Here is a 22,425-nt window from a genome sequence, read left to right as displayed (position 1 = left end):
TTATTATTATTATTATTATTATTATTATTATTATTATTATTATTCCGAAAATGCTTATGATTGCAAAAATTGAAATAGAAATCTTAAACTTGTCATATATCGATGCGTAGCTAATTGAACGTCAGTCAATACAGTTATAGAACAAAAATTGATTTAACTTTTCAGTTAAAATCGTTCGTAATGAGAAGAAAGCATAAACACTTTAACTGCACCATTCATTTTGTTTTGTTCTTCGTTGTATTTATTTATTTTACATGATATCCTTATCCATCCCACTAAAATCAATTCATTTATTATGAATAAAACCGAAATTTCTAACCTTTCTACAAATGTTTCCACGAATTTAAATGATGCATCTAAATGGGCATCACGATGCATGAATAAAAAATTCAAATCACACAAACAAGCATCCACCCAATAATGTTTGCTTAATTGGTTACAATGCAAACTAGAGAATTTTGTTGCAGGCCCGAAGACGAAAAATGATGTATAGCGGAGATAAAACATTCAACTGCTCACGCACTCCATAACAATTATAACGCGACCGTAATTGAGGAGAACGCTAATTAGGTTTTGACTGCAATCGCATTTCGATAGAAGAGGAGTTCGTAAATTTTGTGCAAACCCCACTACTGAACGCAGTCTGTTTTGCACTTAAAAATTAAACATAGGCAAGCAAAGCAGTCAAAAAAAGTGGCAAAAGAAATTAGAATAATTATCGTACCGTTACCATTATTGGTAAAACAAACAACAAACTTATGTTTATGTAGTGCAGTGAAGTGTTTCCATGACGAAATTTTACAATATTTTCATTTTTTTTATTTTTTATATATATATATATTTTTTTGTTTTAATTTTTTGTTTATATTTTATTTTTGAAGTTTTCACTTTTTAGTTGAGAAGAAACACTTTCGTCTTTCGTCCAAAACTTTCCAAAATGGCTACCTTTGGAAAATGTAAACAAGTCAAGGAAACATGAGTTTGTTTATTTTCATTTCAAAATACATATCAACAAAACAGAAATTGTATGTATGAGCAATGCGCGGGTTGGGCTATCAGATTTCGGAATATATTTTTTTTATCTATAATTAATTAATAATAAGAATAAGAAAATGAACTTACCGCAGTAATTTGCTTGCAAATCGGGCATTCAATCTGAGTTTTTAAGTTCGATTGAATTATTTCGCCAGCCACAGATGATGTTGTAGACGATGACGAAGAAATGTTACCAGCATCGTCAGTAAGCAATCTCATCAGACATCCCTCACAAAAGACATGAAGGCAAGAGAGAACGCGAGGCCTTTGCAAGCGAGAGCTATTGAAAAAAGCAAAAAAGAAAATATGTTACATCTTCATGACAAATATATTATTAACAATAATAATAATAATAATGATAATGATGAGAACAAACCAGCAAACTTTGCAATTCTTTTCAACTCCGCCCTCGCCCAATGATGAATTCGAATCTTCCAAAGCGCCCGACTCAAGTTCAGTGCCAACGTTACTTTCAAACACTTCGCTAAACATTATGGTCTCCGAATTTGTTTTTACACTGCCAGCACCCACTGAAGATGAAGACGAAGACAAATTTATAATTTCCTTATTAATTCCTTGCGTATTAATGACGGGCTCCTTTAAATCGAGAGAATTGACCAGTTTTTCAACGATAGAATCAACAGCAGATGCGGAAGCACTAATTATAGAATTTGGAATTTCTCCTAAAACCTCGCTCGCAATTGTTGCAGTATTGTTTGGTTCCAAGAGAAAGTTCTTATTTTGGGTCGGAGCCGTATTCGAGAGAACAGTTGCAATACTGGCAGCGCTAGCAGCGGCTGTGTTTGCGGTGCAAATCGAGACAGTTGCGGGGTTTATAGCGGTGGTGGTGGTGCTGTTAACGACGGTGGCGGTTTTTGGTAAAATGCTGGGTGTAAAGTCCTCCAAGGTTGCCATATATAAAGCCGCTTAAATATTACAAATGAAAAATCACAAAAATTCGAATCGAAAAGCAAAAGCAGTAACAAGGAACGTTTGAAAGGTTTTTCGTTGAGTTGCAATTCTTTACTTTTATTTATATTTTGTATTTTTGTTTTTGTTTTATTTATATGTTTATTTATTTATTTATTTATTTTTTTTTTTTTTTATTTGTTTTTAATAATATGGCTTGAGTTCGCTTGATAAAAATGGCAAAAAAACGAACGAGTTTTAGATTTTCTTCTCTTTTTTTTTTTTTTTTCTTTTTTTCCTTTTATGTTGTTAATTTATTGTGTTTTTATGAAACACAAAAAATTGCAATTTATTTAGGCAAAAATACTTTTAGAAATCTTTGGATTGTTATTGTTGAAGGATATATCCGTATATATATATATGCATATACATACATATATACATATATATATATATATATATTTAATTTTTTTTTTTTAATTTATTTACGCACCCAGTTTTTTTCGTTTCCTTTTCAATAGGAGTTTTTGTTTGAATTTTTTTTTTTTTTTATTGCAGCTTATGTCTTTTATTTATTTTTATTTTTAATTAGATGTTTGCTTGAATTTTGCAGCCGCCAAAAGCCGCTTGGACTGGGTTGTTGTTTTAATTTGTTACAATTATTATTATTATTATTGTTATTATTGTTGAACTGCGAATTTCGTTCATTTAAAGTTTCAACACTTGAATGCTGGATTAAATATATTCGATTAAACAAAAAAAAAAATAAAGACTTGACTGAATAAATATTTGTTAAATAGGTTTTGCTTCAGAGTTTTTGTTCAATAAAATATTGTAAAATGTTGGCCTTTCTGTAATATCTTTCTTTTTTTTTTTTTTAATTTGATACGTTTTTTTTTTTTTTTGTTGAAAAAGATCACGAAATGTTTGCCATAAATTTGTTGATTTTCTTAGTTTTTTTTTTTTACTGTTTTTTCTCTTTTTCAATATATATATATATGTACATGTACATACACATATATATATACATATACATACATATGCACGTATATATATATATATGTATATATATATATATATATATATATATATATATAAAATAATTTATATATATATAATTATTAATAAAATTGCTATATGGATATTTTTTGTTCTTTAAATCTCTAATAATATATATTTAGTTTAAATAGTTGGTTTTTTTTTTGTGGTTGTTTAGTTTAGTTAATTTGGTTTGTTGGTTGGTTGGTAGTTATTGTTTTTCAATTTTGCAAAAGCTGATTTCATTCGAGTAAACTCGCACGCACTCGCACACGTAGAGAAAAAGATGGAACGCCTCCTTGATACAGAGGGAAATAGTTTTTTTTTTTTTGTTTTTTTTTGTTATTTTATTATTTTTTTTAAACTTTTTTCAGCAGGAAAAAATGCTTAACCAAAGAACCTGAAAAAGTTCCGTTTTGTTCTCTTATTTTTGATTTCGTAGTTAACAGTAGTTTCTGCGCGGCTCAATTTCTTGAACACCGAACGATATCACCTTGGTTAGCTGTTGCCCCTTGAGTCGAAAAATAAAAGATCCTTTTCTTTGTTCGCAAACGATTCTTCCTTTTATATGTCCTCTTCGTTTATTTAAATCTAAAAACCTTTTGCAGCAGGATTTTCTCTTCGTTGATTTGTTGTATTTATTCCCCTTAGTGAACAGTTTGCATAATCAAAGTCTGGAAAAAATTGTTTAAAAATGCAATTGCGTTTAATCGCCGCAAAATTCCACACGTCTCTATTGTCTTGTATAATCTGAATCAAAAGTACAATATGTATATAATTTCCTTCAAAAAAAAAAAAAAAAAATTTTTCACCTTTCTATGGCTACTTAGCAAAATTTTCAATTTTCACAAGCAAGTAGATTTAAAGGAGAGTTGTATAAAAAAAAAAAAAAAAAAACACAATTGAAATTACTTTTAATATACTAAGAACAAAACATCTTAAGATCTACAAAGTGGCCTTTGAAATAATATGGAAAAGTAGGCGAAGCACAAAAAAACGTTCTTCATTATTAATAAGCCACATTAAGGGAATTTGAAGTTTTAGAGGGAAAATTTTCAAAATCATTTTACAAACATAGCATAGGTTCGAGCCTACTATGCGTTCAAATTGACACGGCATTTATTATTACTCGAAAACAATGCTGCCAAATCGAATATAAATGGTCGTCATGGAAATGTTTTCACCGTTCGATTGCTTTACAGCCCCAAACCAAAGAGCTTCCTCATCAAAACATTGGTTTTGAACGGTTTTTTTGAATTGACTTGACACTATTCAAAAAGTTCCGACAAATTCTGAAAATATATGTGAATAAGCACTGCAAATACATTCATTGTATTTCTCAATTTTATGCAAAATTCAATAATCTTTAATTCTAGATCTTTTCAGCCTTTCAGCCTTTCAGCCTTAAGCTAAAAAAATCGTCCAAGATTTTTCAATTCTAGATTAGTACCCTGATTGAAATCAGTTCTTATGTACATCTAAAAAGATTTATGCCTAATTTAAGTTGAGCTATAAGGTAAAAGCAAAATCCTTGCAATTTTGAAATATTACCCTTTGTTTATTTATTCGGTGTATTACTTGTGCTACTTTCGACCATGATCATCATTACTTTAAAAACAATTCATATTGTTTTTGAGATCTACTTTAATTTCAAAACTACGCAGAGATTTAAAGTTAAATAGAGCGTACGTAGGAAAGTTACGTTTGTGTAGTATTAGCAAATATCCCGTAAAGACATTTTCTTACTAATGTGTAAGTGCGCAAAAGAAGGCATGCATTGCAATTAGTAAAAAACTGCTTTCAAGTCTGTGTCACCTCCTGCACCTTTAACTTTACTCTACTGAAGAATTTCATCGAAAACATACAATAAATAAAATTATGAAACCTACTATCGCTCGTAACGCTTATACTCTCTCCACCAACTCGAAATCATATTAATCGAATTCTCGGCTTACTTGATTAATGTAATAACATGTGCTGAGAATATTCTTCAAAAAAAAAAAAAAAAGACAGCGACTGTTACCCTTCCCTAAATTAATAAGTGTAGGTGTGTTGTCGATTTCTACTTTCAATCCTAGGAGCGTAAAGTATTGTATGTAATTCGATACGATTTTTGAATCATTATCAGCTTCGCGACTTTCGACACATAAAAAAAGTCGTCGAATATCGTTCTCACAAAACCATATATATTTTGGCTGTTGACAATGTTCTTCTTGAAATTATGTTCGCATTACGTGTCCCGAAAATTGGAGAAATATGTTTTGCTAATCCATTGAAGGTACTAATGTTGTTACAATTATTGAACGCCCAATCGCGCTATCTATATCTATATGATCTAAATGAGGTGATGCCCCAAACCAGAATGCTTTTACTCGTAGCTTTAAATAAAAATGAAAATACAGTTATATATGGATTTGACAATAAGCTTAATTTTAATTGGGATAAGATATATATTTCATACATTTCTATACTTGAGAATTTTTATATTTGCGAATTTCTACATGTCGATATATCTTCACATTTTCACATATATCTGACGAAGATTTTGGTAATTCAATAATGGCCCACTATTAATTATTGGCAAATTGTGCCGTAAGCGTATATTCACGTATCTCTCTCTATATATGTTTTGCGCACAGAAATATTTTGCCGTAAAATCCGATATATATATATATATATATATAACATTGTAATAGCATCGATCCGTTTCTGAAAATCCATGATGATGAAGCATTGACTGTAAAAAGGCGTTGCAACTACTCACACAACAGAGATATATGGAAATGGAAATGCTATAACCATACTTCGATAATAAATGTTTAGAGCACAAAAATATTTATTAATATACACTCGTGTATGTGTAACGTAATTGTTGTATAAACAGAAACAAAACAGAGAATCGCTTATACGCCATTAAAAGTGACAGAGAGCGATATTTCGTCATCAGGAAAATGTTGTTGTTTTTTTTTACGGGTATACCGCGTTAACGTGCGATATAAAGAAGTCAAATGGTGAAAACTACTTATTGGAAAGAGTATAAACGCAAAAACTGCAAAATTGAAAATATTGCATGACGTTTCAAGAAGTATGCAACGGTATGCAGGCACCCATGCAACCGTGACAAAATACAATTTACGTACATTATAAGCGTAACATGGAGCATGGAAAAATAACGTTGACGCCAGCTTGCCTCTGCTCTCAATTGCTGATACTGGCATGTTTTTTCTTAACTTTATTGTATAAAAATTTATACATTTTTATATTATTCGTAAAACTTGATCGGAAAAATACCATCATCGCAACGTATCTATGCACAATTTCAAGAAAGGATCGAACGTGTAATTTTTTCATTATAATTTTTTAAATAAACCACTGCCACCACAACCACGAAAAGGAAAAAATGTAAAATCTTCAAAGTCCTAACTGAGGCGACAGGAAGATGTAATGTAATGGTTTGTCTTAAATGAGCAATGGCAAGAAGGCATGTATAGCACCTTTTTTTTTTTTAATTTTTTTTTATTTTTATTTGATTTAATACGTATTGCGCACATTTTATTATTTGTGTTTTAAGCATACATCTCGCTCTATGGGTAGGTCAAGGTAGTAAAACATTTCGTAATAAACAAAGAAGAGGGGATGAAATTTCACTGTGCTCTGCAATATGTAGTTGCTGCTGTTGCCGCTAAAATATTTACATATGTATTTATTTGAAACACACTGATTAAAATAAACAACAACGAATGTAATTTGGAAGAGAATTCGGCATAGAGAAAGAGATTAAGAAAAGGAGGAACGATTCACCTGAAACGAAAATGAAGTCGGTCTACAACTTTCAACAAATCTTTTATCCGATCCGAAGAGGTCATCATTCATGGATAAACCGACTCGGAATCTTACTACTAGATTCACGCAACTGGAATTCAGAATTTTGCCACAATTTTTAGTTTACTTTCACTGCGTCACTTAGAAAGTAATAAGAATTCAGATTTTTTTTTGAACATAAGCCATACTGGGAAATATTAATTGTAATCGATTGAAATATTGTTTCGCTGACATGACCATTTGCAAAGGCAAACGGAAAAGGCAGCTACTTCAAAATCGTATGTTAAATTTCAGGACATCTTTAACGCTTTGGCCCTTAGCAAGGCATTCATTAAGCGAAAAAGTAACTTGAAATATTTAGTAGATACTGATCTTTTTTTCTTTTTTTTTTTTTTACCATAAATATTTATTTGGGCTAACTAAAAGATCAACGGAAAAAATTGGTCACGCCCACAATAACACCGTTTACAATTTTAATACGTTAAAACGTTAATGAAAATGTCCTCAAGATTTTACTTATTTTAAAAAGGAAAACCTTCGACTACTCTTTTACGCAATCTCCCTCATCTATTTAGGAAATCTTTATGGAATACAGAAGCATTGAAAATGATGGAATAGCTACTGCAAACCAACTAACTATTATATAATTCTAGAATTAGAAACATTAAATTAAATCTTAGGCACTTAAGAAGGAAAAATTTATTAATTAATCCATGGTACTTTTTAATTGAATCTTTTTCCTTCCGCTTAAAATCGCAATTATTATTCATTATCGTCTATCATTATAAGCGCGAGAAAGAGAGAGGGAGAAGAAGAAATCTTTACTAAAAGTAACTACCAAAACTTTTGATTGAACACAATCAGATGAATTTTCAAAAAATAATTATAAATACCTGAAATTATATTTAATAACTCAATGAGATGAAAGTTGCCATCTCGGATGGACGTGATTCTTTGATTCTCTAATAAATAAGCAATAGTTAGAATAACGTAATCATGCTTGAATATGAGCTTATCCATCTCAAGCTTTGCAAATTTCTAATCACCTCCCTAGTTTTACTTTTCATCAATATGCTTTTCCAACGTTTCCATTAACAAGTGCTTTTACTATATTTTCGAAAAACTTTTCTCTATTGTTTTTGTTATTGCTCATGAATAATAGGAATCTACACCCTTGGCGACTTTAGCAAGTTTAGGAAATATAAGAAATAAAAAGTAGCACAAACGACGGCTAATTTTATAGCACTGACGACCTATTTGTACATTTTACTGTTGGTGTTTATGTGAACCAACAAGACTACCAAATTTGCAAAATGCTCACGCGCACACACACAACAGTAAACATGTAGAAAGGAAAAAATAATAATAATAATAATAAATAAATAAAAGAAAGGAAAACTAACACTCGAGAACATACTTTGAACTTGAATTGATTTAAAACGGAAGGCCTAAAGAGATGTAATGGCAGTCTAAGAAGGAGAATAAAAAATTATGAAAAATAGACCATCCCCAACCTCAAACACAGTATAGAAAGCCAATAATGTGCTGCCGCCTAAGAGGAGAATAGGCATTCAAATGTACCCCAATTTCAAGCGAATAAGGCTTTTGCACATTTCCTACCGTCTAACACCTCTTTTGTTCTCGTTTGTTCGTAACTTATTGGTCTGCACGCATACACTCGCATAACGCTCAGTGAGAGACTTCACGCACATTAAGAATGAAATTTTTATATTGGATAGAATGAACGTAGAGAGAAATGTAACAAAAGCCACACACATATCCACTTACACTGTTCACTAAGGCCACTTGTGTCCTTGAACACATTTTCCCACATTCTCTCTTAACAGCGATGTTTTCCCATGTCCTTGATTAAAAAATTATGCTTTTTTCTTTCTAATTGAACATCTTTCTTTTAGCAAAATTAGCAAAAAAAATCGTTAAAAATTTCTTCGACTATGCATTTTTCTCACATCTTACATCCACCGTACATTATACAGAAAACAGACACAGACACACTTTGCTTGTCCATTATATGCCTCTCGTGGTAGAATTTCTTTTTTTCTTTTTAACTCCGTAATCTAAGTAAAATTTTTTCGTTCTTCTATCTCTTTATTTTCTAAATCGCACTTTAATACTTAAATATTGTATTTGCTTATGAACAGTTTTATGAAATATTGCAAAGTTTTGCACTTACCATTGCCATTATAAAAGTTTTTTTTACTGAAAAGGAATGGCAGACAAAATTTAACTCAAGTCTGTAATGTGAAAAAATTTTTTTACTCTGTAGTATTTTTTCTACACCATAGGCGGACAGTGTTGCCCGTTCAGTTTAGTTTTTTTCAGGGTAATACTGATATCATAAAAAGCTTTACAAATTAAGCACCGCCAAATCTAATATAATGACACAGAGTTGCCAATATTCCCACAGTTTTCGTATTTTATGCAATTAGAAAATATAATTTCTTGTGCAATTGAAAAGTATCATTTGGTAAATTATTTATTGAACGCTATTAAAGATATCCAAATAAATTGATGGATTATGAATCATACGCGAAACGATAATGTATGATTGAAGAGTCGACCTTTTTAGATATACTTTGCAACTTAATAAAAATAATAATCGCTAAATTTTCTTATTGACCATTTTTGCTTACGATATTTAAAACCTATTCTTAAATTTGGAAAAAGATAGAAAGAAACAAAAACAAAGAGAACATTTTACCGTAGTTGAACTTAATATAGTGATGATAATAGAATAAATAATATGTTATCACTACGCTATCTATATCATCGTGAAGCTTTAACATATTAAACATTGACAAACAGGTTAAAATTAATTAATTCTACTCATATTTTATTTACGATATCTTTCATGTTGATTAAAGTTAATGAGTATATAAATATATAATATTGAATAAAGTAATAAAAATTATATTGCTCCACACTTTTAATTTATCCGCTCGGCATATCCACCATAGTATTGTATTCTATTCTCCTATATGTATATATCCCCGTTTTATCTGCCAATGCAATTGATTCATCAAATTTTAACTTTCGTCAAAATTTTGCATTGTTACAATGATATAGCGGAAGGTACACGTTCAATTATACATACATATGTATAGTCAACTTAATTAATTTAGTTTAACGTTTCATGCACGATACACGATGCAAATGAATTCAGAACGTTCAGCTCAAAAAACGCAATGACTATATTTGCGTTTTCATTGCTGCATTATACACAAACCAAGATGAATCGGATGAATACATAGCTTGCATTGCGTCGCTACAGACATATCTTTAAATAGTTGTGAATGCATCTAAGTACTTCTGGGTTCAAAATTTAATTAGTAGTAGTTATGTAATTACTTTACTAACTAATCGCTATGTAAATAATGAAAATAAATAAATGGATGAATTTTAAGTATGGAATCGTGTTCACGGCTTCTTTCTAACTCATCACATTACTCTCAATAGTTTTCTTAAACATGCTTTGCTCCTGCTGCTGTGTTGTTTCCAGTATGGATGGCATCAAGTTATATGTAAGTAGTTGTTTTTCTTTTCCTGTTACACGTTCAAATTCTATTTAGTTATATTCGGAAATACTGCAACCTGGACGTTCTAATATTTATTGGTCGCTTAATTCATAACGTAAATAAAGCAAAATCATATTGTCTGAAAAATTAACCGTATGATTAGATTTTGTTTACATAAACTTTGAAAAATGGCAAGGTAAATGAAGCGAAAAATTTCAGCGAAAAGCGATTGTTTGAAGCGAATATAAGTATTAGAGCGAAAAAAAAATGTTTTGTCCGCATAGTAACAGGTAGAAGTATACTTTAATAAAATTTTTTCTTTTCAATAAAAATATATGTCATTACTTTAAATTTGTATAATGTTCGATTTTTGTTTTATTTTCACAAATACATCTCTGATTTATTTGTCAATGCAAATGCATGGAGAAAGCTTAAAATTTTACCTAATGCTTTCATTTACACAATGCAGCTATATGTTCAATCTATACGTAAACGGGCGATTCGTTCATGATATAAAATGCAAGTGTTCAGTGCGCTAATAGCAACTACACTCACTCATATGCCTTTTAAAACGATGATGAATTATTCCTACTTTTGGAATCGTCTTTCAATTTTGCAGACTTTTTAGGAGACTTCCTAAAAATGGGCAAATCATACGGTCTTGCATGCGTACACACGAATGAAACAAAAAGACAAAAACGCCCAAGAAGAAGTAAAGACAATTTATTTTAAATTTGAGACTAATTGTTTAATTTAAACGTATTATGTACTGATTTAAGTCATATATTTTATTATACGATTTAAAATTTTATTTTATACTGTATACTAGTCAATAAGGAATGAAAAACAAGCAACAAGAGCGGTCTGAATGCAATTTTAAGTACATTTGTCAAATCCTAACATTTAATGTTTTACTGCGTCAGCGAAGTCAAGCTCCTTTTCTTAAAATCATTTCTCCTCAATCTTTATTTCATTCATCAATGAAAAATTTAACTTGCTTTTACATTAATTTTCTTGTCGTTGTTTCTCAACGCGGTTTCTCATTGTGCATACTTTTTGGGACTTTTTTACCTGAAAAACGGAATAACGCATTATTGTGTAAAGCATCTGTTCACTCTTACCCTTTTAAACAAATTTTCTGAATTTTTGGAGAGTGATTTCTTTACTTGACAGAATCAGAGACTATCGCCGGCATTGTCATTGTAAAATTTTGCTTACTCTGAGAGGAGATTTCTTTGTTTACTTGGCATCATTCAAGTCTTGCTGGTAGCGTATAATAAAATTTTGTTTGATCTAATAGAAGGTTTGTTCGATTACTTGGCATCATTCAAGTCTTGTTCGCATTGTTTTGTTTGCTCTAAAATAAGATTTCTTAAATTACTTTACACTATCAGGGTACTGTTGATATGTTATATGTCTGAAAAATAGGGACAGAAATAAAATAGAGAGAGAATAACCACTTTTTAACAATTGTTTACATGAATATAAAACGAACCATTTCTTACATTTTTTCAGTTACTTTTTTCTCTTCGAATATAAGCAAATTTCTTTCACAAAGGTTTTTGCGATATAACATACGCAAAATATATGTATATATAAATTCGAAGATAACTATTAACACACAATAAATAGAATCCATGTGAAATTTTAATATCACTTTGTGTCTCTACGTTTATATACATGAATCTGTAAGCAAATAAAAGACATATGTATGGAATTCTGAATGATAGATATGTTTAAAGTTTGTTGTCAAGCGAATTTGGTGCGAAATAATATAACAAAATACGCAAAAATACGTACGCACCTGTTGGTTACTATCAAAGCAAAAAAAAATGTAATTATACATAGATTCATGCGGTTATCCACCCTATCAACGCTTCGAACAAATCAAAATAAGAAATCATGATTATAATGTTTAAATTCGAATAATAGCCTTTTGTCAAATTTTCTTGAGCCGCTTCTCGCATTTAGCTATTCTCACTTTTAATAAATTTACTTATCTATATCCTTGAGTGTAATAAAGTTTAAGTGAGAGGTTAGACAAAGCAAAATGAAAACAATTAGAAATATTTATTATTTTCATGAAATCACCCCTTTCTCTTATGATTTTATTTACTTTTAAAAGAAAATTTATATATCTGTGAATATTTGAAACTATTATCCAACATAAAGTTTTAATTTAATTAAGTTAAAATTTTCTTAAATCAGTTTGTGTGAACTTTAAGTATAACTATATAAACATTAATCCTACATGAAATAGACAGTAAAATGCAAAAACATTCTGTTGCTAATGCAGTTTGCTGTTTATCTTCCCCCGTTTTTCTCTTATTTGTTCGGAATGATTTCGAAGCAATTTTTAATGCAACTTAATAACCTATGTACGTACATGACAGAATCTATTCATATATATTATACACTTTAGATATATATGTGTATATGTATACACACTGCATTTTTTGATATATTTTTTGTTTTTCATACAATTGGACTTAACTCTTAACTAGAAATTCAATATGATATTTTGTAGGTTTAACAACTGCATATAAATTATTTAACGAAGAACTAGAAACATAAGATAGTTGAAGAAATTTAACTCTTAATCTCATACCTGTTTAAAAAATCTTTAAATCAAAATTAAAAATTTATGTATTCGCTTTAAAACAAATCTGTTAAATATCGCAATTTATTCATTTTTACAAAATGTTTTCTTCTCTCACGTAAATGAAAAGAATAAAATAGCGAATAAATTCTAGGTTTGAGTAACTATGACTCTCTCTCCAAAATGAAAAACATCAACAGTAGGGTAACTCCATCGCAGTAATGACAATAGGAACGTCGTAGATGCACCTATTCTCACTTCCTCGTGGTCCCCGCCAGGTGGTAGTTTTTTTTCGTCATTCACGAAAAAGCCTACACGAGAAATACGGGGCGAATTCCATCGCCAATTCCCACAAAGTCGCGTAAAGAGTCAGCAAAGTTGTAGTTCCATCCCAAAAATAAGGATAACGTACCATTATTTTAGCCCCCATTAATTAATCAAGTGGACCATTTCGTTTTTTTTGTTAAAATCATTTTTTCATTAATCAAAAAGCTTATTTGTTTTCACATTAACTAATTGCAATCTAATAAGTTGATCTCTTCGGAGGCCGGTACGGTAATGCATCTACAATTAGATCTACTTTCGAGACGTAATTTCAACTATGCCGTCGTTTTACGATTTATGTGGGAGTTGATAAATCGTAGAATGTTGACACGATGAAGCTTCTCTTGTATTCCCATGTCCAGGAAAGCATTTGATTTATAAATTTTATAAATGTATTTGTGTTTGTAATACATAAATATGTATATATAATATATGTATACATTTATAAAATTTATCCTCTATTTTAAGAAATATTTATAAATTAAATGTCTCCCCCAAAACTGGGAATATAAACGAAGCTTCATTGAGTCGGCAGCTATATGGCTTTCTATCTCGACAAAGTAAAGAAAAAAAAACCGGCAAGAACTGAGACAATTTATTTTAAATTTAGCAATTATTTATCTAATCTAAGTCTCTTTCGTTCTTAATTAAGTCTTTTTCATATTACATAATCTAAAATTGCTATTTATAACTGGGTTTATTTTGTCAAGGATGAGCAACAAGAAACAAAGGCAATGTATTTGCAATCTAAAGCATATTTTTAAAGCTAAAAATCTTGACCAATTCTTTCGCTTTGATTAACTGTCACAATGAAGCCTACCTCTATGCTTCGTCTTTTATTATTGCGTTACCTCTATAATCAATCAAAAATCGACATTTTGCAGTAAAACAATATGGTAGGATGGCTATCCAATATGTTGTTGTCTTATTGGGTTTTGCGCGTTTTCGGCCTCTCGAATCAAGCTTAAAAACGTTTTTTAGATATAATGGTAACTCTAGTAGTTGTTAAAAACAGAACCTTAAACCTTAAATTCAGATCTCTCTAAAAAACATTTAGTTTTTATATATTTATTGAAATTTTCATAATCAACGATTTTCAAAAATGGCACAATCTGCATCAATGAAACAAATAGGCGCACGCCATATGAATGGTGCTGTACATATAATGGAATGGAGTAATAAAATGGACTTAATTGCTTATGGAACAGAAAAAGGTAGTGAAAATAATGGATAGCAACAGAACTAAAATATTAATTATTTCTGGCTTAGGTGAAGTGACAGTGCAGCGCTTAAATTGGCAGAAAATTGTCATATTTCCTCCACCGGGCGAAGATGTTAAAGTAAGATCATTAAGTTGGCAACATGATGAAACAATAATAGCTGTTGGTAACTGAGTAAAAGTTCCTCAATGCTGGAGTATGTTGTGCTCTAATTATAAATTTATCAAGGTTACAGCAACGGTGAAGTTTCCTTATTGGATGCAGAGCGTGAAGAATCAATTTCTACCTTAAAATACGATGAGGATATTAAAAAAGTATATTTTAGTAAGGCCATTAATATCGCAGACTATCGGACTGTCTATCGAAACAAAGCGGAGGTAAATATTGTTAATGATAACATTAAAAATATTAATGCTTTTTGTTTTCAGTTAGCATTTGATTTCTTTTTGCCGCCTTTGCCTCCTTTAAATAACTTAGGTATTTCTTCAAAGTCTCAAGAACATAAATCATTTGCCAAAGGCTCACCTTGCTTTCTGGTAGTGATTTTAAAAAGCGGAAAAATTTTTTTGCTGTTTTTGGGTGCATTAAAGGCTGGGTCTATAGATATGTCTCAACATGTATCCTACCCTGATGATTTTGAAATTTTTGATGCACGTCTCAGCGGTGATTTCAACGCAATGTATGCTTTAGTTCGAGACGGTGACAAAATCAAAGTACTGCATTTTTGTAATGCTATATTGAAGGAATACATATCACCTATGATGCACTTGGCAATGCATTGTGCCAATATTCTAGAAACAAAAAAGTAAGATTTTTAATATTATATAATATACTGAACCGGTAGTAACAGATCTTGAAATGGTTTATTAATCAATGTGTGATCGCTAAACGTCCGCCTATGTCAAAGATATTGTTCATTTAATGAATACCAGCAATGACTAGCTGAACAGAAGGACATGTGTCTTTGAGATGAAAATCTTTAGGAAGAAATTTCATAAATTGTGCTCAATACAATTACGGCCTTTTTCCACCCGTATCTTACAGTTTTTGTCAAATCGTCAATCGAATTTTCATTACGGAACTATAAACAACTGTAATGGTGTATAAGTGGATTAGCGAACAATGAGCGGTTAAAAGGCGCGATTTTTAAACGGTCGAATATTTCATATCACTTCTATTGAAATTGATTATAAAGAACCATATTTAAAATTAATTGCCATTTGGGAAGTTATAAATAGTTTTTCGCGTTTATAGCTATATAAACAACACTATACAATGCATACTAGAGGCTTGGGAGACGGTGCTTTTAGAAATGGACAATAAACTTACCAACTATGCAAATGAACAACCGGCTACTTCATTGTCCGCAGATTTTCTAGAATTGTTGGTGTTTGGTTATGCTACTCATGATATTGAGGAATTTCTAATGCAGTAAATATAATAGAATATGTGTCCGTAGTCATGCACCTGTAAATGAGTCTTTTGCTTGCCTTATTCTAGAGATTTAACCGAAAAGGGAATCAAAAAGCTGCAAACATCTGTAGATTTAAGCTATTCTACTATACAAAGCCTAGTAACGAAACCTTTACAAAGTGCGGCCATTAATATGTTTTATTTCCTAAATACGATAAAGGGTTTAGCCCGAATGTCCTATTATTTTGAGGTGAGACCATACATTCACAAGCAGACATATGCTTTAATTTTATTAACTGAATTTTGAATAATACAGCCCTTGATTGTACCTGCCACGGCTGAGGAAGCTTTACGCCAGTGTGGAGCATTGCTGATGAAAATATTAGAATTGCAACAAGTAGTAGACCAGTCGGTGAACGATATGAAACTATTTTTCTCTTGGCTCTGTGTGGTAATTGTACGTTTACATCAACAAGATATACCCGAAGATATGCCACAATTAAGTACTCAAGACACGATATATCTCGCAGAATATCTCAATAGTATTGAGGATAGCGTTATAGAGAACGGTAATTATCTGTCTTATCCATAATTCCATAGCGAAATTTCAAACGTAAATATGTGCCAATGGTGCGTATTTGGTGGAAATTGAAATTTGTATCGACTTTTGACAAAATATTGCCTTTCAATCGTTTTAGATTCATATTAATATTTTATTTCGAATGGAACAAGATAAGTAATGTCATAATCGTGTCAAATGTACACCAAAGCTGTTTTACGAAAAAAAAAAAAAAATGAGAGATATTTATCGCTTTGATAAGTACAATAACATTGACCATCCAATTGCTCTTAAATATTTAAAGTCTTAACGTTTGGAAGTTATTATGTCTTCGCTACGGATTTATGCATAGATTTATGATTGGTTAAGTTGTTTTTAGTTATACTAATATTTTCCACAGACGATGGATCGGTAACCAAAAGAAAATTTAATTTGGAAAAGGTCGGACAATATTTAGAGGATAAGCCCTTACAGCAAACCGTAAAGAGTGATGTGCATCATTTATGGCAGAAACTTCTAGAGAAGAACGAGTGTTTATATAATTGTTCACTCTTATATCCACATGAAAAGCAACTTTCACTGATACAGCAAAGAGATAAAATGTTTATTTCTATTGATGCGGTATTTGAAAAGCCCAATTCCAGTATCACTTCAGAATTTCAATTGGATTTCATATGCACATGCTGTTCACTGCCACTCGAGTATAGTAGATCTGTGGATTTTATAAAATTTTCTTTTTTAGCTGGGAATAAAAGGGGAAGCGATCTAATGGCTATCACTACAGACTGGCAGAGTTGCTTGCTAATGGAATTTGATCAAAAATTTTCACAACTGTCATGCGTTATAATTCATCTAAAACCGGGTCCCTTTACAAAAGAGCTCCCTCTACCTTTAAATAATTTACAATTTGTCGATTTGCAATTTTATAATGAGGAAGTGTTGTCGTTATTGCTGCTCCAGGACAATGAAGAAAAACAGCAAAGCTATTTCATGCAATTCTCATTGGAACTGATGCGCGAGAAATTCACTTTACATTTATTGCCTCAAAACTTGAACTTGCAAGAGATATTATTGCCACAAAGTATTTTCGATTTTGTAGATTTTTGCCAGTTTCGAGGAATGGATACCATTTGTACCAGTTTAGCGGTTTCAGGATCAAGAAAGGTATAAAATATCAATTTAAAATATCTATTCATGTTTAATCATTTTCCGTTATTTTTCAAGGTTGCCTCCATATTATCAGACAAAAACAAAAAAATAGTCATGTTTGAAATGGAAATTGAAGATGATGATGACGAGCTTGAAATATCGCAGAATTACTGAGTAGACTTTCACTAAAAAATAAATAATATCGTAAGCATAAAGGATGAAAACTGTGTTTTATTGCCTTCGTTCAGTTGTTCATACAGCTTTTTCATTTAAATGAAGTGAATAAAATGGAAAAAAAAGGGATTGTAAACGAAAAATATGCCGCTTAAGAAAAATAATTAATTCTACACATATTATTAAACGACGATTTCATTAATAAGCACTTGCTTCATCCGACTTTTGGATACTCACTAAGTCTCGCTTTTTTCTGTGGTCCTTGCGTTTGGTACGCTTTTTATCGCCTATTTCATTAATTTCGTCCGCTACTGACTGAGCTTCTTGATAATATTGAATTAGAGAATTTTCATTTGGATGACAAATTGTCGAGTTCTGCCTTCTTTCACAATTCTTAGAATTTTCATCAACACTATCTTCTCCTTCAGATCTTTTTTGCGCTTGAACCAGCTCACACAGATACTTGTAACGTGTTAAGCATTCTTCTTTACTTTTACCAGGCACGTAATCGGCAATACGTTGCCAACGATCTCCCATAACACTCGATTTTGGATATTTAATTATAGCTTCTTCCAAAGCTTTTTGCTGATCTTGTGTCCAATTTGTCTCCGGTATTAATATATTTTTAGTGGCTTTTTCTTTTTTTGATTTATCTCTTTTTCCCTCTTTTTGAGCTCCTTGGAAATTAGCATCGCCAGCACTTTCCGATTGACCAGGAGTACGATAACCATTCTCTTTCATTTTGGCTGCCATAAAGGTAACTTCTTGTACAGTACGATTCATTGCCTCGGCAATGCTGTTCCAACGACTACTGGAGCCGCATGGATATTTTTTTACTAAGCGTATAAGTTCGGCTAGATCTTCATCTGTCCAAAAACCGCCAGTCAAACCAGTCTAAAAGAAAAATTATATTAAACGGAATTTTTAATGAGGAATTTAAGAATTTAAAACCTTTTGCGCGACTGGTCGTATAGCGTCATCTTCGGTTAATTCTCGAATTTGGATTTGAGAATACCCCCTGAGTTCTTCATCAGTTTTTTCAGGGACTTTATGATTCTCTTTGCGTTTACGTAAGTTTTCCTTTTTCTCTTTACGTAGTCGAGCTTGTTCCTCAGCTTCTTTTTCTAATATTTCTAACCGTTTAGCCTCTTCCATCTCTCTGTAAACAAAGACTAATCCAGCTGACCATATGTTTAATGATGCTTTGATTTTTAGCAAAACTTACTGTCTTTGTTTTTCTACGGCTAGTTTTTTAAGCTCCTTAGCTTTGCTAGCTGCTTCTTTCATCATTTTCGGTATATTCCAAATAAACACAGGTATTTGTATGGGTAATGTATTCTGAAAGAAGATAAATATGATGAGTCACAATTTTTTTAAGGTTATGAAGTCTAATGTTTATTAAACCTTCAGCGATGGTGTAGGAATTTCATTTAGTATCATATCTATATCAATGCTTTTATTTTTCTTTTGCAATTTCTTTAATTTAGAGCCAAGTATTTGTTCAGCTGTATATCTCTTTTCGACGTAAGCAGCCCATGCAAATAAGTATTGACCAATTGTTAAAAACACAAACAATATACCGGCGGCTTCATACAAGCCAATTTTACGCATTCTTCGGTAATAGTATAAAGCAGATTTCCAGTTAGGTAGACCATCTTTTAACACTTTATCATATTTCCCTCTTTTACCCGGATCCTTGAGCACCTCGTAAATGGATACTAAATTACGGAATTGTATGTTTGCATCTTCTGACGGATTTTTGTCTGGATGCAATTGAATCGATAAAGATCTAAATGCTCGCTTAATATCATTGCTAGTAGCATTCTAATAGGAAGAAAAGAAGAGTTTAAATTTAAGAATTAAAGCTCTTGGTAAAACTCACTTGTATGATTCCCATAAATTCATAGAAATTTCTATTGATTTCTTCGACTAAATCAAAAATTTCTAATTCCTCTGTATCCCAGGCCTCAGTGCTTAACAATAATGCACAGATAACAAAAATATTCACATAAAATTTCATCCCCTTTTTATTAAATTTTAATTTAGAAAAGAAAAAAATTCACACGTTTCCTTATATAGACGAGAAGAAAAAATATTCAAAAAATGTTGACAACGACGCAAGTATAAAAACAGTTGATTACGTTTGTGCAAGCAGTTGTGATAATCTGCAGCATGTGTTTGTCAAATGAAAATGGTAAAATTATACTTTTCCGTACGACAGTTTAGAACGTTGTGCACTGACGTCCATTAAGTTAACAAACTTTTATTACGCTTTTATCCGGTCAAAAGTATTTTAGCTGCATAACCATATTTGTAAATAAATAAAGATCTAAAGAAAATTAGCATTATATTTTCCTTTTCTTTAATTGGATGAGAAGTTCTATGGATAAAAAACCAGACGCCTGAAACAAACTTACTTCATCTATTAATCAATTACTTTCTGTGTAGTGAAAAGTTCTGCTGAATTGTATTTTCTCAATTAGCCTACAATGGAACAGTCTTGCGGTCTAAGTTTCCTTTTATGTTACGTTTAGTGGAAGAGATTTAGGATTTCCACGAAATGTAGGTGCACACAATTTTGGTAACCTTTCAATATATATGTATATATATATAGTACATATATATAAAACCCACCGCAACTTTTAAATTATGCAACTTGCGTAAGCAAATCTCCTCTGCAAATTTTAATTGTATATAGGACGCCCTGCAACTTTCCACAATTCATTTAACAATATTATTATTAATATGTTGAACGTCGCGCGAGTTTTCAAAAAAATCCGCATCAAGCTACGCGCGCTAATTGCGTTGCAAGAAATTGGAAATTTTTTAATAAAAATTAAAAGCGTCACCCAAATACGTCCGACACGACCTATTCAGAATATTTGTTGTGGCAATCAACGTGTCAACGAAAAGGAATATTAATATTGAGAATAATGTAAGAACAGTGAAATATTTTTCAGCTTAAAAGCCGTTTATGTGGTAAAATTTCCTTCCAAATGATTTTTATGGGATATTTTCGGAAATGTCTTCGTCCTTTTTAAACTAATGAATAATATCTTAACGGGTTAAACGAATTTATTGAACATTATTTAGTTTGCCTGTGGGAAGAAAGTTGTTCATTTATTGCTCATTCAGTTATCCGCTCATAATTCATAAGAATTCATTGTAGTGTAAGTAATAAAGTGTTGATAAAATCGTTGAATTGTCTGTCTGTCAAGCCAAAACTTTATCTGAAAGGACAAAGAAAATCTTAAATTTACTGATCGTTTTTGTCTCGTTAAATTTCAATATTGTTCCATAATCTGCCCACAACTATTAAAATAAGATAAATAAAAATTTGTACATTTGTACAAAAACGGTAATTAAAATATTACCTACCATACGAAATAGGATATTATATGACTCATACGGCATTTTATCAACCATGGAACGTTGTTGCTTTAATTTCAGGATGTTTCAATGAGCATCACGTCACGACACGACACGATTAAGGATGTAAAAACGTAACTTCTAATGGTTAATAATCTTTATCCCTAATGAAAATTTGTATGCGCACTATATTACAATAGCCGACATATCATTGGGTGGTGATGTGTTGCGAATGTTTGTAAAGACATGTCAATCCATGCTTTAGAGCAGTAAGGATTAGCATTTGTTAAAAAATACGCGATGGTGTTTAAGATATTTTTGATGAATGAATGATTTTACAATTCTAACAAATAATCCATGTCAAAGTGCAGGCAGTATTCAGAGCCATTAGAATGGCTTTGGGTTTGCGCAGTTGAGGGGTTGAATGGATGGAAAAATGAGGATATGCGATAATGCCCTTAAGAGAATTTTTAGCATTTCTTGTTGTTCTCTCAATACTATTCCAAAAATGTTTTCGTTACATTATTTAACGGATTTTAAGACACACTGACAGGGCTTTACAGCTTGCTAAGTTGGCGGTTGGCGTTTCGATATTATATCAGCGATGCTTGCCTTGTTTTCGTTATAACAGAGAATCAATTCACATATTGCATACATTTGTTTTGTGCAATAATTTTTTTGTTTTACTATTTGTAGTAAGGGGACCTGGAATACTTGGCTGAAAATGTGACTCTGATATAGTTTTCTTAATCTCTTCGCAGGCACTCTGCACTCTTACCCTTCTCTTTATGGTGTATAATATTTTATAACGCATTTTCGCCATACGCACCTAACCTTTGCCATCGTGACCGCGATTACTGATATTAGTTTAACAATTCGGATTTCAAATACAACATCGAAGAGTATCGGAAAATCCTGATCATCAAATTGCTTAACTGTTTGCCCTTTTTTTTTATGAAAATAAGAAAATAGTGATTAATTTTTGCTCAAAAATTCTGATACGTGAATGTATGTTTTGTTCGTAAAAATAATTTCTTTATAAAGTGAATCATTTCGCAAGAGAAAGAAATTTCTGAATGTTCTTCGGATCGGAAAGGAAATGTAGTTTCAGGGCCCTTGGTTTTACATACGACGTCATTACTTTCTAATGTGAAATGCACCACGGTAATCTTCCGCACGTGCATCGAAAAGCAAACAAAGTCGGACTTCAACAGGTTGTACGATAACAAATGTATACAAAGAATTGCAACAACAAAATGACGACCAACCTCTAATACT

The 22,425-nt window shown here is 31.3% G+C and overlaps 3 protein-coding genes across 3 annotated transcripts in view; 1 reads left to right on the top strand and 2 right to left on the bottom strand.

Moving 5' to 3' along the window:
- LOC119634316 (tripartite motif-containing protein 45-like) overlaps nucleotides 1-2,104 on the bottom strand; it is a gene marked incomplete at its 3' end in the record, with an annotated part of 3,678 nt that extends 1,574 nt beyond the window's left edge. The window contains exons 1-2 of the mRNA XM_038028386.1: nucleotides 1,412-2,104; nucleotides 1,123-1,315 (exon numbers count right to left, since the gene is read on the bottom strand). Of these exons, the coding sequence (XP_037884314.1) occupies nucleotides 1,123-1,315; nucleotides 1,412-1,950 (732 nt within the window). The remainder of the gene's footprint in view (nucleotides 1-1,122; nucleotides 1,316-1,411) is intronic.
- A 12,261-nt stretch (nucleotides 2,105-14,365) lies between these two features.
- LOC119634312 (anaphase-promoting complex subunit 4) lies at nucleotides 14,366-17,778 on the top strand. Its single transcript, XM_038028372.1, has 9 exons — nucleotides 14,366-14,477; nucleotides 14,533-14,649; nucleotides 14,712-14,860; nucleotides 14,912-15,288; nucleotides 15,738-15,914; nucleotides 15,984-16,146; nucleotides 16,213-16,465; nucleotides 16,856-17,619; nucleotides 17,680-17,778. The coding sequence occupies exons 1-9, from the start codon at nucleotides 14,366-14,368 to the stop codon at nucleotides 17,776-17,778; spliced, it is 2,211 nt and encodes a 736-aa protein (XP_037884300.1).
- A 158-nt stretch (nucleotides 17,779-17,936) lies between these two features.
- LOC119637059 (uncharacterized protein F54F2.9) lies at nucleotides 17,937-19,935 on the bottom strand. Its single transcript, XM_038032882.1, has 5 exons — nucleotides 19,661-19,935; nucleotides 19,183-19,602; nucleotides 19,004-19,116; nucleotides 18,730-18,937; nucleotides 17,937-18,672 (listed from the first exon to the last, which is right to left on the bottom strand). The coding sequence occupies exons 1-5, from the start codon at nucleotides 19,796-19,798 to the stop codon at nucleotides 17,977-17,979; spliced, it is 1,575 nt and encodes a 524-aa protein (XP_037888810.1). The 5' UTR covers nucleotides 19,799-19,935; the 3' UTR covers nucleotides 17,937-17,976.
- Nucleotides 19,936-22,425: the final 2,490 nt, after the last annotated feature.

This window comes from Glossina fuscipes, unplaced genomic scaffold (genome assembly GCF_014805625.2).
Source record: "Glossina fuscipes isolate IAEA_lab_2018 unplaced genomic scaffold, Yale_Gfus_2 0, whole genome shotgun sequence".
Lineage (NCBI taxonomy): Eukaryota > Metazoa > Arthropoda > Insecta > Diptera > Glossinidae > Glossina > Glossina fuscipes.
This window is presented reverse-complemented; position numbering and strand designations above follow the sequence as displayed.

What these genes read in the sequence shown, in the direction of transcription:
- LOC119634312 (XM_038028372.1), top strand. Translation starts at nt 14,366, where the DNA reads ATGGCACAATCTGCATCAATGAAACAAATAGGCGCACGCCATATGAAT. An exon ending in TGAAACAATAATAGCTGTTG is followed by an intron (nt 14,650 to 14,711) that starts GTAACTGAGTAA and finishes AAATTTATCAAG; the next exon opens with GTTACAGCAACGGTGAAGTT. An exon ending in CGGTTTCAGGATCAAGAAAG is followed by an intron (nt 17,620 to 17,679) that starts GTATAAAATATC and finishes TTATTTTTCAAG; the next exon opens with GTTGCCTCCATATTATCAGA.
- LOC119637059 (XM_038032882.1), bottom strand. Translation starts at nt 19,798, where the DNA reads ATGAAATTTTATGTGAATATTTTTGTTATCTGTGCATTATTGTTAAGC. An exon ending in AATTTATGGGAATCATACAA is followed by an intron (nt 19,603 to 19,660) that starts GTGAGTTTTACC and finishes TCTTCCTATTAG; the next exon opens with AATGCTACTAGCAATGATAT. An exon ending in GCCGTAGAAAAACAAAGACA is followed by an intron (nt 18,938 to 19,003) that starts GTAAGTTTTGCT and finishes CTTTGTTTACAG; the next exon opens with AGAGATGGAAGAGGCTAAAC.